This window comes from Haliaeetus albicilla, chromosome 3, assembly GCF_947461875.1.
Source record: "Haliaeetus albicilla chromosome 3, bHalAlb1.1, whole genome shotgun sequence".
In the NCBI taxonomy this organism is placed as follows: domain Eukaryota; kingdom Metazoa; phylum Chordata; class Aves; order Accipitriformes; family Accipitridae; genus Haliaeetus; species Haliaeetus albicilla.
In genome coordinates, this window is record NC_091485.1 from 55,843,261 (window position 1) to 55,858,229 (window position 14,969).

Genomic DNA, 14,969 nt, shown 5'->3' on the forward strand with positions numbered 1-14,969 from the left:
TCTATACAAGGGACAATAAACTCACTGTACAGGTGTTTTTGTGTTGACCTCATTTCTCTCTTAAATATTCCCCAGTAACAATTGCTTGAAAAGAAGGGCTATCACATGTGTAAATGCAACTTTAAACAACATTCTAGGTTTCTGAGGCAAAACCTGTCTAGACATGGTAGCAGAATCATGCTTCTAAGAATACAATTATCTCTCAAATGGGAAATCAGATAAATTGATCAAATCAGATTATTTTTTTTACCGGAATCCTATCCTACAAAAGACAAAGTGTTAGTTACATTGGGAAAAAACTCACATTTTCAGAAAAAGAAGGTTTTTGAAATTAACACATTATGCTCCTGCTCTGGTGATCCCACTTAATAAGCCTTCAAGTTATGGGTGTGTGTCTCTCCATAAAGCCAGAACACAAAACAGTATCGTAGATGAGTTCACCAGTATGGTTGGCATAGGTTTGCTTAAGGTGTAGCAAAAGAAACACTTGAACACACCAATAAATGCTTGGCTGTGCAGCTGGCAGGGACAAAATGTATAAACTCCTTTAAAGACAGGGAAGGGAGACGTAGCAGCAGCTCTAAAACTGTGACAGTTCTCCTGAATCAGCATTTTTCTGTACCTGACCCCTTCCAGGAAGGGAAAAACAAAAAATCAAATTCAGCATCTGCTATCAGAATTCTATGCATTGCTAAGCACAACAGAGATCTTCCTAACACATGAAACTAGAGAATTAGGATTTATCTCCTGTGACCTAACAGAGGAAGAATGTAGAAAATGTGCTTAAAGGCCACTGTTCATTGCTTTTACTTTATAGGTTAGCTGATACCTTCTAAAGATAAATATTAAGAAATACCATCCCCAAACTCACCTACTTTTAAGAACCTGCTGAGCTGCTGCCACATTATAATTGTAGTTATTATTTTATTATTGCCCCATTTTCTAAAAAGAATTTTCCAGTTCTTATAACAAAGTTCCTTTGAAAGAGAAATTGCAATGACAACTTTCATGCAGGAAGCCCAGTATAATGTTTATTGGTTACTGTTGTTTCATGTTGGTTCTTGAGAAGTTGATTGTGGATTGATTGTTGGACCCAGAATGCACTGCTTTGATGGGGACAGCAGGGTCATTTTCATTTGCTTTTATCTACAGAGAAGAAAAAGACAATATGATATAATCTTTCAACAGAAAATCTCTGCTTTGCAATTTGTCACTCAGAGAGGTAATAATGGAGAAAGAGTGCTAGGAGCTAGAAAGAATGATTATTGCTCCCTCATGCTATTGCAGCTTTAGCCTTTAGTCCTCTCTATTACAAAAGCTTTCTCCCTTATGACAAAGGAAAACAAATAGGATGCTGCACTCTGTTGCTGCTACTGATGCCCGGGATGAGGTTCGCTGTGAGGTAGCTTTAAAGGAATAATACAATGAAATGTGCAAAAACTAACTTCACCCTCCCACCACTGCAGGTTTGTTCCTATCCTCATATTAATTAGCACTAAGAACAGACCCATTTTATATGAGGTGCGAACTGGGGCTTTACATCCATCTGTTGGGAAATCATTTCTCAGACTAGCTGATCTCATTGCTGGTACACATATGCACCCAAAAACTCAGCCTGGATTTTGTCATGCTTACTGCCACCCACTGTCCCCCTGACCCACGTTAATCAACTCCCTTGCTGCAGTAGACAACATTTCAGCTGCAGTTGGCATACAGCAGCATCATGTCTCAATTGTGCTTGCTGAAGATCTTACCTAGTTCTTTTACTTTTTCCTGAAGCATTTCTTCTGTTTGTTAAACTGTTAAAGAGCGAGGTGTTGTCACCTAGTCCTTCTCGCCAGCTGCCAACAGAAAACTAACCCAGAAAAAGGAAGCTAATTGTTTTCCACTGGCTTAGCAAGTAAATCAGCTCACAGAAAGAGGAGATGCTGGGTGTTATTCCTCTGTTACCAGCACTGAGCCTTACAACAGCTCAGCCATCCATTAGACCACTGCTGGCATTGACTGCAGCACCTCTACTGCATGAAGACAGCTGTTGTCTTTGCAAAACAGATCTCATCAGCTTAACCCAAACAGCACAATTAGTGGACAGTTATTGTCTGTAACACAGGGACACTAAAAAATTTAATTTTTCACATCAAGCTGATTTTGTTTGGGCTTTTTTTTCTGTAAACCTGCAAGCCAAACATTTATGTTTTGTTTGTACTCCTGGTGCTAACTGAACTCAGGTTTTCTAGGGGCCTTCATACCCATGTCTCAGTCTAGCAGTTAAACTCCATTTGCTTCTCTCAACCTGACTTTTTAAATGAGGCTCCAATCAGAAAGAGGTCCTCCATATCTGGGCTGCTACACATTTTCATCAACTTTAAAGATACCGAGACAACTCGGCTTCTGAGAGGGCTTATTTCAGACAAGCCTGTCACAAGCTAGATGGCCTGCTACACTTTTGTTTTCTTGAAGTTTCCAAGAAGCATTAAGTAAAGTAGTTTTCATTAATCAAAAGAGACAGTTACCTGCAAGAGCCAAAACTGGGGAATGAGCCTATTATTTTGATGTGATGGATGTTGCTGAGACCACATCTGTATATGGTGCTCTCTTAACAGGAACAGGCTGGCAGACCTGCAGTAAAATATTTCAAATCTTTTGTTATTTGTCTTCCCCTTGCAATTGCTAATTGGATACAATGAAAATAGCAGTCCTATGATAACCCAGCTTTTTATGTTATGCATCCCAACACTTTCATCAAACCTCTCTCTTGAAAAGATCCCTTACACTGGGATTAAACTGTTCAGTTCTCAGCTTTCATCAGGAGCTGGGTGGCTCAATCTCTTCAGCAATGTAACAAAGCAATTCTAAACCCATTTTTTTAAAGAAGCAACTGAGTATCTTCCACCTCATTTTTTTGATGCTTCTCCCTTCCTTAGTCCAAACAGATTTTGGAGTGGCAAAACCCCAGAGATTATGGCACAAATAATCAGGATATGCTAAAACACAAGCACAAATCAATTAATCTGGCTGCTTCCGTGTATTTTTTTAATCTCAGTTCAGCTACTTCAGGATATCCCAGGAGAGAACAGGTACAGAAAAAACACACCTGAGCTGCTCTCCAGAACAGCTGACTCACTGCATGTTCAAGTTACAAGCTTGTTCTTTGTTAAAGTAATCACATTTTCCAGTGATGCTCTTAATACAGGTAAGAGAGGTTAATGAACATCAGTGAAACAAAGTGAATCCTGGCTTGTGTGGGTATCTACCATCCACTATCCCAGCTGCTGGCTACAGGAGGTTGAGCTGGTTGAAAAATCACTTCTGAAGACATGCTGCACTTGATGTTTTGGTTAAGAGAAAGTTCTCTCTAGCTTTGATGGGAAATGGAAACCACCATGTTCATGGAAGTCTTTCAGAATTCTGTAATTATCAAATTTCTTATAAATTGTAATTTAGTTTTGATACTAATCTTCCCCTAACATGGCATATAAGGCTTTAGCGGAGATGCCAGGATTTGCAGTCACTAAAACTCAGCTATGCTTCAGGAAGCACCTAATTATCATTTAATAAGTGCAACATGTTCTCTTACATGAAAAGTAATGCCCCAAGTTTTTGCTGGTGTAATGCTAGTACAAATCTGTTTTCAACAGCTAGTTTCAATTACTATTACCTGACATTTATTTTGCATTAAAAGGCAAAGGGATCAACACTGCACAACAAAGAAAGTGCTGTAACAGTAAGCAGCCCTCATTAACAAAGTACCTAATATCTTCAATGATGTCCAGTGGATTAAATAGACTCACAGGCACACACAACTTTGTGTATGATATATATCCCACTGAAGACAGACCCAAAGGACTATGATTTCTAAGAGGAACACTGCAAAGAGATTCTATCTAGATTAAAAATGCAGAATGAGTCTACTGTAGGTAACCACTTCTCACTATTTAGCCTGTGAGACCATCTTATCTGCAGCTAGCCATAGAATTGCATGACTTTTGGAGCAATTGTTTCAATTCAGTCACATGTTCAGTGGAAAGGGAAGATCTTTTATCTGGACAAATTCACAGTTAGGACTACTGGCTCGCTTTTCTACTAGTCTGGGAAGTCCAGGCACAGATTATTTCATTTGCCCTTCCCTTCCCTGAGAAACATTAACCTTCATTCACATTGAAAAGGTGAATAGAATATATAAAATTTGTGGACAGATTTAAATGAGGAATCTGGTTTCAAAATAAAAAGCAAAGTAGAAACAGCATAGATGCTAACATAATGCAAGTGAAAAATCTCTCTAGTTTATCTAATTTACACTGACTTGTTCTGGCACCACAAAAAAAAAAAAAAAAAAAAAAAAAAAAGTGTTCCTTTATGTTTGGAAAACCCCAAAATGCAATAATCTGTTTTCTGTTCTTAGCTCCCAGGGAAAAACTGTGTGGCCACACGGGGACTTCCCTGCCTATCCACTGTATTATATGTATCAACTTGCAGACAGCCCACCAGCTCCTGTGAAAGTGTGGTGTTTGGAGGAAAGCCTCACTCAGCCACTTCTACATGCCTTTCTCAGTCCATCAAGACAACAGCAGGAAGAAATATACAGAATTATATTGGAAGCATTTCAATGGGCCATATCTTACACGGATCCTAGTCTGATTCAACTTTTAGATCCTGCAGTGAATCCCACTGATTCAGGCTGTGATTTTAAAATACATTTTATCTGGGTGCTTTTGAAAATCCTACTCACAATAAGTAACACTCAGGATGCAAAAGCATTCTTCATGAATGCTTCCATGGTAAATAAGCAATGAAAATTCAATCTTCATGTATTTTGCAATATTTCTCTTAAAAAAAAAAAAAAAAAAAAAAAGAACAAGAGCTTGAACAGAACTATCTTGGTCCAGCAGTGCACTTTGCACATGTTCAGTTTTTAACACATTCTTGCTGGAACACAGTGAAGTGTTCAACATTCTACAGGGCTTAGCTCCAAATATCTGATCCATGAAAGATTTAGAAAATAATTGATTTCTTCCTCAGTATAAGATTTCCTCCTGCATATGATGTGAAGCCTCTCTGATTTTCAGTGAAATCAGTGATGAAATGTAACAGTTAGATTACTTATGAGCAAAACTTTGCTCACTTTTATTGCAAGTGGGACGTGTTTATTTTAAAAAGTACCCAGGCTTAGTCTATGAGCTGTACAGACTACCCTACGAGCAGGAACTAGTCTATGATATTTTTCTGTAAGATAAAGAGCAATAAAAATTGAGTCCTTAGTTTCATTTCCTCCCACCTCGGCAGATTTTGATTAGTAAGGGAAATTACCATTGAATCCCCAAACCTCTCTTCCCAAGAGCTAGTTATCCTCATGTTGTACAAAGCATTACAGAGATTTATTATTTTAATTAACCTGCTCCCGCTGCCTGACTCGTTTGTAGACATATGGAGGGAATGGTGGACGGGAGACATATTTGCCTTCTCCTGCTGTGACATTGAAAGCTCCACCTTCATAAACTACTTTGCCTCTTGAAATTGTCGCAACTGGGACTCCATGGCAGACCATTCCTTCAAATATATTGAAATTGTTGGCCTGGTGATGTGTCTTTGCAGATATTGTCCTGTGTTTACAAAACAAAACAACGCCAAAAATTACTATGATCCTTGCATTTTACTTCATTATAAATTTTTGAGAAATTGATAAAGGAAGAAAATTTAGCAGCATTATTAAACTATGACACTGTACAGTACATCATGGAACAGCTGTAAAAATAGGATAGAGCAATAACATTTCATTGAACAGTAATTGCATTTCAAAAGAATGAAAAGGGAGAGTAAAGGACAGAACTTTGCAGCCTTGAAATGCAAAATTTTCCACTAGGAAGAGATTAGTGGGGAAAAAAAATCAGGTTGTAATATTTTATTTGAATAACATGATTTCATTCTGCCTTGTCAAGCAAATATCTGTGCACAATAAGGTCAGAAAAAGCTCTGACCTTTTAGCTAGAATGACTTGCAATTTCAAGTTTGAAAAGTATGGCTGCAATGTTTCAAAGATTGAGACTCACAAATAACACAAAGACTATTTCACTGGAAAGTCAGTAGATGGTAATGAATTTTGGTAAATCTTAATGTGAGTTGGATTGATCCAGTGACTGACAGCCCAAATATCTTGATGGTACTAAATAATAATGACAACGTCACACTTCTACATACCTGTCCTCCAAGGGTATTAAGCAAATTATAATTTTAGACGTCAACAGTATTCATTTGAGCTATGGTGTTATTGCTTTGTTTATGCATAGACCTCATTCTTTATGATCACCATTTTTCTAGCCAATTTCTCCAACCCTAACTGGCTACATTAAAGGCAGAGCCAATGCTAGAGCTGACATTAGCATCTGGAAGTCCAGGCTGTGTATACTTCCTTTATTATCTACTTTCCCTACTGATCTACTTACTATCTACTGTAGCTAAAATGGGTCACAAGATTTGAATTTTAGTTAATTATTGTATTAACTTCCTGTTTCCAATCTACAGGTTTTTGGTTTTTTTTAATAACTTGGAGAGTTTACATTTTTATTGTCATCTGTAATTTCTGAAAGGAAGGAAGCTTCATGCTTTGGCTAGCAGTCAGAATTTTCCAGAGTAGGTGCTCACACAATCAAAAACCTATCATGCATATATAGCATTAACATTATTCCAGAGACTACATCTTTTGAAAAAGAATTATCAAAGTCAAAAGTAATATGAAATATTAATGGATTAAAATATTGATCTCTTTGGAGAAGAATTTTCTAAAACTTTAGTTAACATCCTTATCAAAATGAGAAAACCACAACAAAATCTGTATCTTTCTTGAAGTATAGCCATTTTCAGAAGTAATCACTTATACAGAGGAAAAAAGAATTTGTGGAAGGAGACTTAGCTTTCCTTTCATATTGTTCTGTTGAACTAAGAGAAATGGTTCTACTAAGGTCTACATTTAAATCTTGGCGGCAACTGGCTTTCCAAAGGCTGTATATATAGAAATACTCTCTATGACCAGTCTGCCCTAGGAATAAAAACTTTTCCTTATTCAGCACACCTTGGACAGAAAACTTATGCGTGTCTGCTCACCAGTATCAGCATCATCTTGCAGATTCACAGTGGAAAGAGTGAGCAATGGAGGTCAGACCTCTCTTGTATTCACTGGTCCTATGAATACTGTTGAACAACTTTATCCATGGGTGTTACAATAGCCCTACAAAGAGTTTGTGAACATATTCCTCTAGCTTATTGCATTACCCTTATGGGTCCAACGCTAGAACTGTAAGTAAGAACAACTGTAATACAATTATCTTTAGCATTCTCTGGGTATACATCATGTCTATTTGCACAATAGCACTGGGACATGAAAAGAAAAATAGAAAAGGTAATTTGAGCAAACGAACAGAAAAATAAGCAAGATACTTCAACTCAACATGGGAGCTGTTTAAATGTGCTAGAGCAGGATCACTAGAGGTAAACACACCTCAGAGGTAAGTATGTCCTTCAGAAAGATACAAAATGAATGGAAGTCAGCACAGATAAACCTCAATATGACAAAACACATTTCCCAGAGCTTGTGTCAACAGCAAACTTGTATAGAACTCATTTATAACTCTTCTGTTGAAACAAGCCTTAGGTCACGCTGCCCTTTCTAAAGGTGAAGCGCACTCTCCCTGATGGATATCACAAAAATTCATCTGTGATTTAACCCTTTGACGTTATCAATGGCAGTGAAAGTTTCAGGTAGCAAATGAACAACCAATTAACACAGCACTAGATGGTATGCTTGGATCTGAAGCTCACAACTCAGCAACCTTATGCAACTGTTTACTGCTGTATCAGCCATATCAGTAGCAGGCAGCTTGCTGGGAATTGTAGTGAAATTCCACTATTTGCTCCGAATGTCTGAACACTATTGACCACTCAGCTAATAGCAAGAATGGCTGTAGCCTACTTATAATCCAAGAAACCAAGACTGCCACCATAGTGAAGTGTAACATAACAGCTGTCTCCAGCATCCTAAGTGATGCTTGATGTAAAGGATTACTCAACATGAGAGCAGATTCTGACTCCAGGCTTCAAAAACCTGTATTGGATTTCTTTTATAAAATTTGTAAAATTCTCTAATTCTAGTTATAAATTACAGTGGCTCTTGTTTCAGGCAACCCTTTCTCAAACAGAGACTGAGATCAGAATGATTACTTCAACATGTAAAAGAACATTCTCCTCTGCAAAGAGGATACTGTAAAGACATCAGGCCCTGTTTTGTTCCTACTTACATCAGTGTTTCCATGTAATTCATTTCAGCTGCTTTTGATACACCTGTCTTGCAAAGACATTTTAGGCTGTCAGTATAAAAATTGACATTCCTCTAGTACCAAAGAGGAAGACATGCTTCTGAAATTGGGGTTTTTTTTCAACGCAGTGCTTCTGTCCAACTAATTTACAGCTAAAATAGCAATTATTTTAGTCTAAATGCAATTACCAGATTTTTTCTGACTGTGTGAGGATTCAGTGACTAGTAATCCTGTATTTATTTATGCTCTATGTGAGAAAGGACTTTACAGCCACTCCTAGAATATTATATCTAAATAAACTACAAACTGAAGTTTGAAATTTAGAAAAGAGCATCAGATTAGACTAACACAGCAAGCTGTTGGGTGAAATTCAAGATTGTACAGGTGGTGAGCTGAAAAGTTATGCCCTGAAGGTTTGTTAAGGAGTTAGAGGTACCAGTTTTCATTGCAAGTCAAACACAACCCAGGACCATCATAAACATGTCTACGCCTCAGTCAGGGCCTGAAATACTAAATAGTGAGTTACAGTCAGGCAGGAGGGGGAACTGGATGAAGGGAAACCATTAGACATTAGAATGATCTTCTACCCCTCATAATGCATAGGACATGAAGCTACATCAGCCCAGTGAAGGTGGATCCGCTGGACTGGAGTGAGCTCTAGAACCTAAACTTTGACTGCTGTGAGCATTATCACTTTAATTTTCAAAGTGGGCATAAGAAAATGAAGAATTTAATTACTTTCAATGGAAAGTGGATGCATACCTCACAGTTTTCTTAAAAAAATTCCAGGTACAGGAATACAAAGGAATTCTGTAGTTGACAGCCCTTAGGTAAAAATAGCTGCTCAACATCTCAGTAAAAGGAGGACACCTATTCTATAATTATTTAATTAATTAATTTAAAATATAGTAATAAAGGCAGTTAACATGACCTGAGTCCATTGTTGAAGAGAAAACAACTGCTTCATTGACAGCTGCCATAGAAAACCAACTTATGTAAGAGTGAATATTTGAGCTGTAAGCAACTTCTCTCAGTGCTTACAGTGCAGTATCTCTAAGCTTTTTGGAGCTGGGGGTAGGTGAGAAATGCCAGTTTGCTGAGGATAGTATCAGCCTTTGCGAGTTGCCTCTTAACATCACTTTCAGATGCCTTTGAACTCTCCATATTGTTAACCGGCTTTTCTAAAATCTATAAAAAAATAAATAGAACATTCATCTTTCTGTGCTGTCCTGAGCCACCACTCATTTATAATGATAATTAAGTTGAACCTTGTTAAACAGTCAGTTTTATTAAAAAGAAAGCAAAGGAGGGGGAAAAAAGAGAGGAAAAAGAAGAAGAAGTCTTAAAATCCATGTGCAAAAATGCTAGCTGTAAGCCTATAATGTGGATTAAAACCCCCATGGCCTATTTTATATTAAGGAATTGCAATAACTGCACATGCAAATCTATGCAGGCAACTATTTGTAAAGTTGTATTCCTAGCCTCTTAAAAAATATCTTTAAATAAGCATTGCCTTTCAGTAGTCATATGAAGTGAGGAGATTTGTGGATAACAGATGCAAGAAGAGGTAAGAAGTTAATGTTTGCGAGCTCCAAGTAGAAGTGAATTATCTGAGGGATCAGGTCTTTATTTCATGCAATCATATCTCCTAAAATTCATTGTTTTAAGATGGGTAGAGAATAGCAACAAAATTATTTTTCTGATTATGGTAAGTAACTCATTTGTCAACAATACCACCAGTCTGGTCCTACCAATCACTCCAAGCTGATATGGGATGGAAGTGAAAATTGTCAAACTGTATAATGGGCAGGAGGGAAACAGTAATGAGAAATTAAGCTTGCAGAAAAGCATAACAAGAGAGGAAAATACAAATTAGTCTATTCAATGACTAAAGAAGATCTGGAAGCGATTACCAGGGAGAAAAAGGCAAGGTTATATAAGGAGAAAATCAGAAAGATTTAATTTTTTTTTGGTAACATTTCTAAGATTCAGTTCTCTAAAGAGAGCAGCTGACATTTCTTGAGACAGCAAGTTACTAGGGAAACGTACATCATGCTCTCTCACAGAGGCTTATTTTGTTACAGTTCACAGAACCACAGAGCCATTGAGGTTGGAAAGCATCTCTGGAGATCACCTATTCCAAGCCCTCTGCTCTGATCAGGGTCAGCCAAAGTAGGTTTTTCAGGGCTGTGTCCAGTCAGGTTTTAAGTACCTCCAAAGATGGAGACTCCACAATCTCTTTGGGCAGCCTGTGCCAGTGTTTGGCCTCACAGCAAAAAAAAGCTATTTCTTATGTTTAAATGGAATTTCCTGTGTTTTAATTTGTGCCTGTTGTTTCTTTCTCCATGTCCCCCTAATTTGAGATAACAGGCCTCTGACAGGAACTCTAGTTCTAGTGAATTAGTGTACATTCATGCATGCACATGCTTGTACTTATGAAAAAGCATATGGGGTTATTGAAAATGCTAGAACATACTTGTCCTATGCATACATATTTGTATGCCACATTATTTCATTTTGCCTCATTGTGTCTAGATGCAGTTATCCATATACTCAGTATTCAAAATTATGCTCATTCATCAAAAGAGTAAGACAGTTGCAGCATTATTTATTCTAATCATCTGTTAACATCTTGGTTTCTTTCTCTTTCATGTTATGAAAAATTACAGGCAGTTGCTTGGCAAAGAGTGCTTAAATGTTGTAACTTGTCCCCACTTAAGCCTGTGAGGCTAAAGACTTGACTACAAATGAGACAGACATGGGCTGCAGACTTTGGTTCTAACAAATGCAAAAGATTTATCCACGAACATATCTACACACAAACAAAGGCATTGAGGGAACATATACCAGCAGACCGGGGCACTCTGACTTCTCGCTGATTTGCATCCAGTGACTGTTTCCCATAAAATGCGTAAACGCTGGAAACGGGCTAGAAACCACGTCTTCCCCTAGTCATGTCATAGCACGTAGATTACAGAGTAACATGTCCTTTTCCTCCCTCTCCTCCTCACCTCAGGACTCCTGCATTCCCTGCTAACCAGGGACCGTGCTCCAGCAGCTGTGCACTTGGGACTGCAGCCATCACTGCTCAGGGTTGAGCCCAGCATCATTGGCACACGTGGGGCACACGCTGGGCCCGCCAAAGAGGGCCACTCCAGTGGAGCCCAAGGAGGATGGGGTGAGAGACTGCTACCTGCACAGCCAGCTCTGCCTCCGCATTCAAAAAGTACCTAACTTTTAGGCTGTCTTTGGTAACTGGAAAAAAAACATGGGTGAGGCTTCCCAGACTGCACGTTGTTATAATGAAGTGGCTGGACTTAGAAAGTTAAACTCCATTCGAGACAGGTTTTTTATCCCTATGGGTGTTGGATCATGCTTTTGGGGCCTGAGCCAGGGCTTATTTGCAAGGCTCCGATAGGCTACAGTGAGTTTATTGAGCCCTAATATCTTCCAGGAGCTGAATGTCTCTTATGAGATCTTTAGCACCTTCTGCCCCTACTTTACAAGGGATGCTCAGCTCTTTTCACAGACTGAATTGGCTACTGCAGTATTTAGATTCCTTGCTGAGCATTTCTGAAACAAGCCCTAGAGATTTTGTATTCTTGCTTGCTTTCAAATCGCTAAAGGCATCAGCTACAGAGAACGCTGACTTGCTGACAGGTGACATTCCCTTCTCCTTGCTTACTTTGCCCTCTCCTTCCGGAACAGTCTTGACAGTTGCCTTTGTTTCACAGACTTGGGGCTGTTCTATTATTTGTGTGCAGCTGAAAGAAGTCAGTGAAGATTCTTGATCAAAACACAGATTAAAATAAGATGGTACAGTGAGTACACATTTGCTGCCTACATGCTTTTTTCCAAGGAGTTCTCACAAAACAATCCTGTGTGCACAAGCTGTACTTGGGATGCTGAGGGTGTTGAGGTCTGGCAAGATGATGTTTAGTAGCACATGGCTGCAATAAACCAACAGGTCCCTTTGGTATTTGTGTGTTCTTTAATGAATATGCAATGAGTATAAGGAAGCTAAGAAACAGACCTAACCTGGCAGAACTCACAACCCATCTTTTCTAATGCAGTTTCTAAAGAATTTATACATTTAATGTGTTTCTTCCCAATACTCTTTGCTTTCATGCAGACCTGCTAAAACCAGTATTTGGAAGCCTTTAAGTACAGTAGCAAATCTGATCACTGTTCATATAATACTGTCTGCAGAAATTACCAGAAAATGCTACAGAAATAGGCCAGTCAATGAAGCTGACCTGTAGAAGGAAAGCCTCAGCTAAAGTGGCAGAGTGCTGGAAGTGAAACCTTGAATTGCAATTGCTCCCAGCTTGCAGAGCTATCACATTGAATTCACTAGGTTCTTGCAACCTAGAAGGAGAAAATCCTGAATCCTCAGGTAGCACCCAACATATTGCTATTTTGCAATGATGTGGGAGGGGAAATGCAGCTGAGTTTGTAGGGATATAAGTTTTTGTATTTTTTAAGAGCTTCACTACCTTTCAGAATGACTTCAGAATCTTCCCTATAGAATTCCTCTGACACATTGTGATAATACTAGTTCCTCTCAGCGGTATTTCAGCAATTGTCTATGTATTTATGCTAGTATCAGCCGGTATTATAGGACTACAGCAACACAGCATCGAATCAGAACTGGAAAATTGCATTTTCCTCTCTTACAAGATTTAGATTTACAAACAAGAAAAAATGTCATGCTCAAAAGAGGAAGGACTTTGCAAGAAAGAGGAACAAGCCTGTTGTGAAATTGAAAATCACTCCCCAGAGTCAACAAAAGCACATGAGGCTGCACCTTGTGTAATATCTTAAATGGCTGAAGTCCATTAGCTAGATCCTTTTTTTCTGCTGTGCTGTTTGTGCCCTCTTCAGGATTTGTAGTGAAATGAATAGACAAGCACTAGTGAGATTTATTTATACTTATGTAGTTCACACAATTGTACCTGCAGAGAGGCTTGTTCCCAGCAAAGCCAAAGGGATAAACAATGGGAACAATACCAGATCAGAAAAAAAAGTATTGGCTGAACTTAAAATCAGCTTGCTCAGTAAGAAAATACAGTTTAATGTTTGAAAAAATATTTGAAGAAAAACTGCACCTTTACAGCTGCAGTGGGCAAAAAGGCAATGAGAGCGCTCAGGAGAGAGTGAAAGGAGGAAGAAGGAATGTTTGGGAGGCACAAGGATAAATAATTTTACAAGCTGACAAAGCACCTTGAGAACAATGTCAGAACTCTGCTGTTCTTCTAGATTCATTTGTCCCCAGGCAGAGCAGAAGTGAGCTCAGAAAAGAATCCTTCAGGTTTTTTTTTAGTCAGAGTTCATAGCTCCACCATCCTGAAATAGCTCATTGCTAGTATCTCAAAATATGCTTGCTCAACATGCCAGAAGGCATAATGCACATGAAAATCTCTCTGACCCAGTGCTGGGCAGGCCTCTATGTTTATTGGGGTTGACACTCCTAAAACTTCTTTTGCTGGTGTTGCCATTTTTTTGTGGGACTTCTGAATAGCAACCTCCATATCCTCAAGCTTTGCAGCTTAAAACACAGAATGCTTTTCCTCTAACTCTCACACATTTTTCATACTCAAGAATATACTGAAATTAGTGAGAACTGCATTATCAAAAATTCACAAACCAGAAGATTGGTCAGGAAAATTTTGGTTGTGTAAGGTATATCTAGGATTTGGGCTTTTCTTCCTCCATTTGGCTTCCAAAATCAGATTTGCCCAGTTATGTTTTGAAACTTTTCTCTACTATGAGGAGAGTCTTCAACTCTTTTTTTAAAAAATAAAGGCTGAAAATCTAATGCCATCTGAGTTACAACAGCTCAGGCTTTAGGAACACCAAACATGGTGGTACCTTGATGAAAGCTGGCCATGCTGTCATCATGCCCAATACCCCACAAAGCTCATCTAGGGTTAGTGATTGCTATCTTCTGTGGATTTACTATTTGGATGACACTGATGAAGAGATTTCAAGGAGGGCCAACATGTGCCTTCAGGGCAGTTGTATGCTCACACTGCTCACTAGAGCTGAGCCCAAGACAAAAGCACCATCCCAGCACACCACCTGATCTGCTACTGCTGCTGCTATGTGCAGGGCTGGATGTGATCAGGTGCAGTACTCAGCTGTTAGAAGTGCCTGCAGATTTAAGCTAACCTGCTCAACACTTGAACAGTGGAGACGCACTCACACAGCCCATAGGCATCTCAGCTGAGAAAGACAACTCCCCAGGTGAGCTGGCTCTGTGACAGACGGCTGCCAGACCATTTCCAGGCAGTTCAAACAAGACCAGGATGGGCACAAAAGCCAGACACTGCATGCTCTTTGTAGCAAAAATGTAGCATGCCATCAAGTCATGCAGGTTGAGACATAAGCACACCTGTTGTTGTCGTGAGTATTCTACCAGACTTACTGTGCACAAAATCAGAAAACTCCTTAAATGCACAGCTTCAGCTTCAGAACTAAGCTCACTCCTGGCTCTACCACTATATTTGCTCTATCAGCTAGGGAGAAGACATTAGGAGGGCAAGACATCACAGTTTCAGCACCCATCCTGACCACCTTTGAATATGTTTGAAGTAGCTCTAAGTTCAAAACACAAGCTTGCAACAGGTCATTCTGCTGGAATGCAGGCTCCTCTCCCTTCTC

General features: G+C 39.0%; 1 protein-coding gene across 1 annotated transcript in view; it reads right to left on the reverse strand.

Moving 5' to 3' along the window:
• Positions 1–1,004: 1,004 nt before the first annotated feature.
• Positions 1,005–14,969, reverse strand: part of DPYS (dihydropyrimidinase) — a 32,229-nt gene continuing 18,264 nt past the window's right edge. Inside the window, exons 8-10 of the mRNA XM_009918637.2 lie at positions 5,393–5,600; positions 2,514–2,619; positions 1,005–1,146 (exon numbers count right to left, since the gene is read on the reverse strand). Coding sequence (XP_009916939.2) covers positions 2,545–2,619; positions 5,393–5,600 — 283 coding nt within the window. The 3' untranslated portion in view covers positions 1,005–1,146; positions 2,514–2,544. The remainder of the gene's footprint in view (positions 1,147–2,513; positions 2,620–5,392; positions 5,601–14,969) is intronic.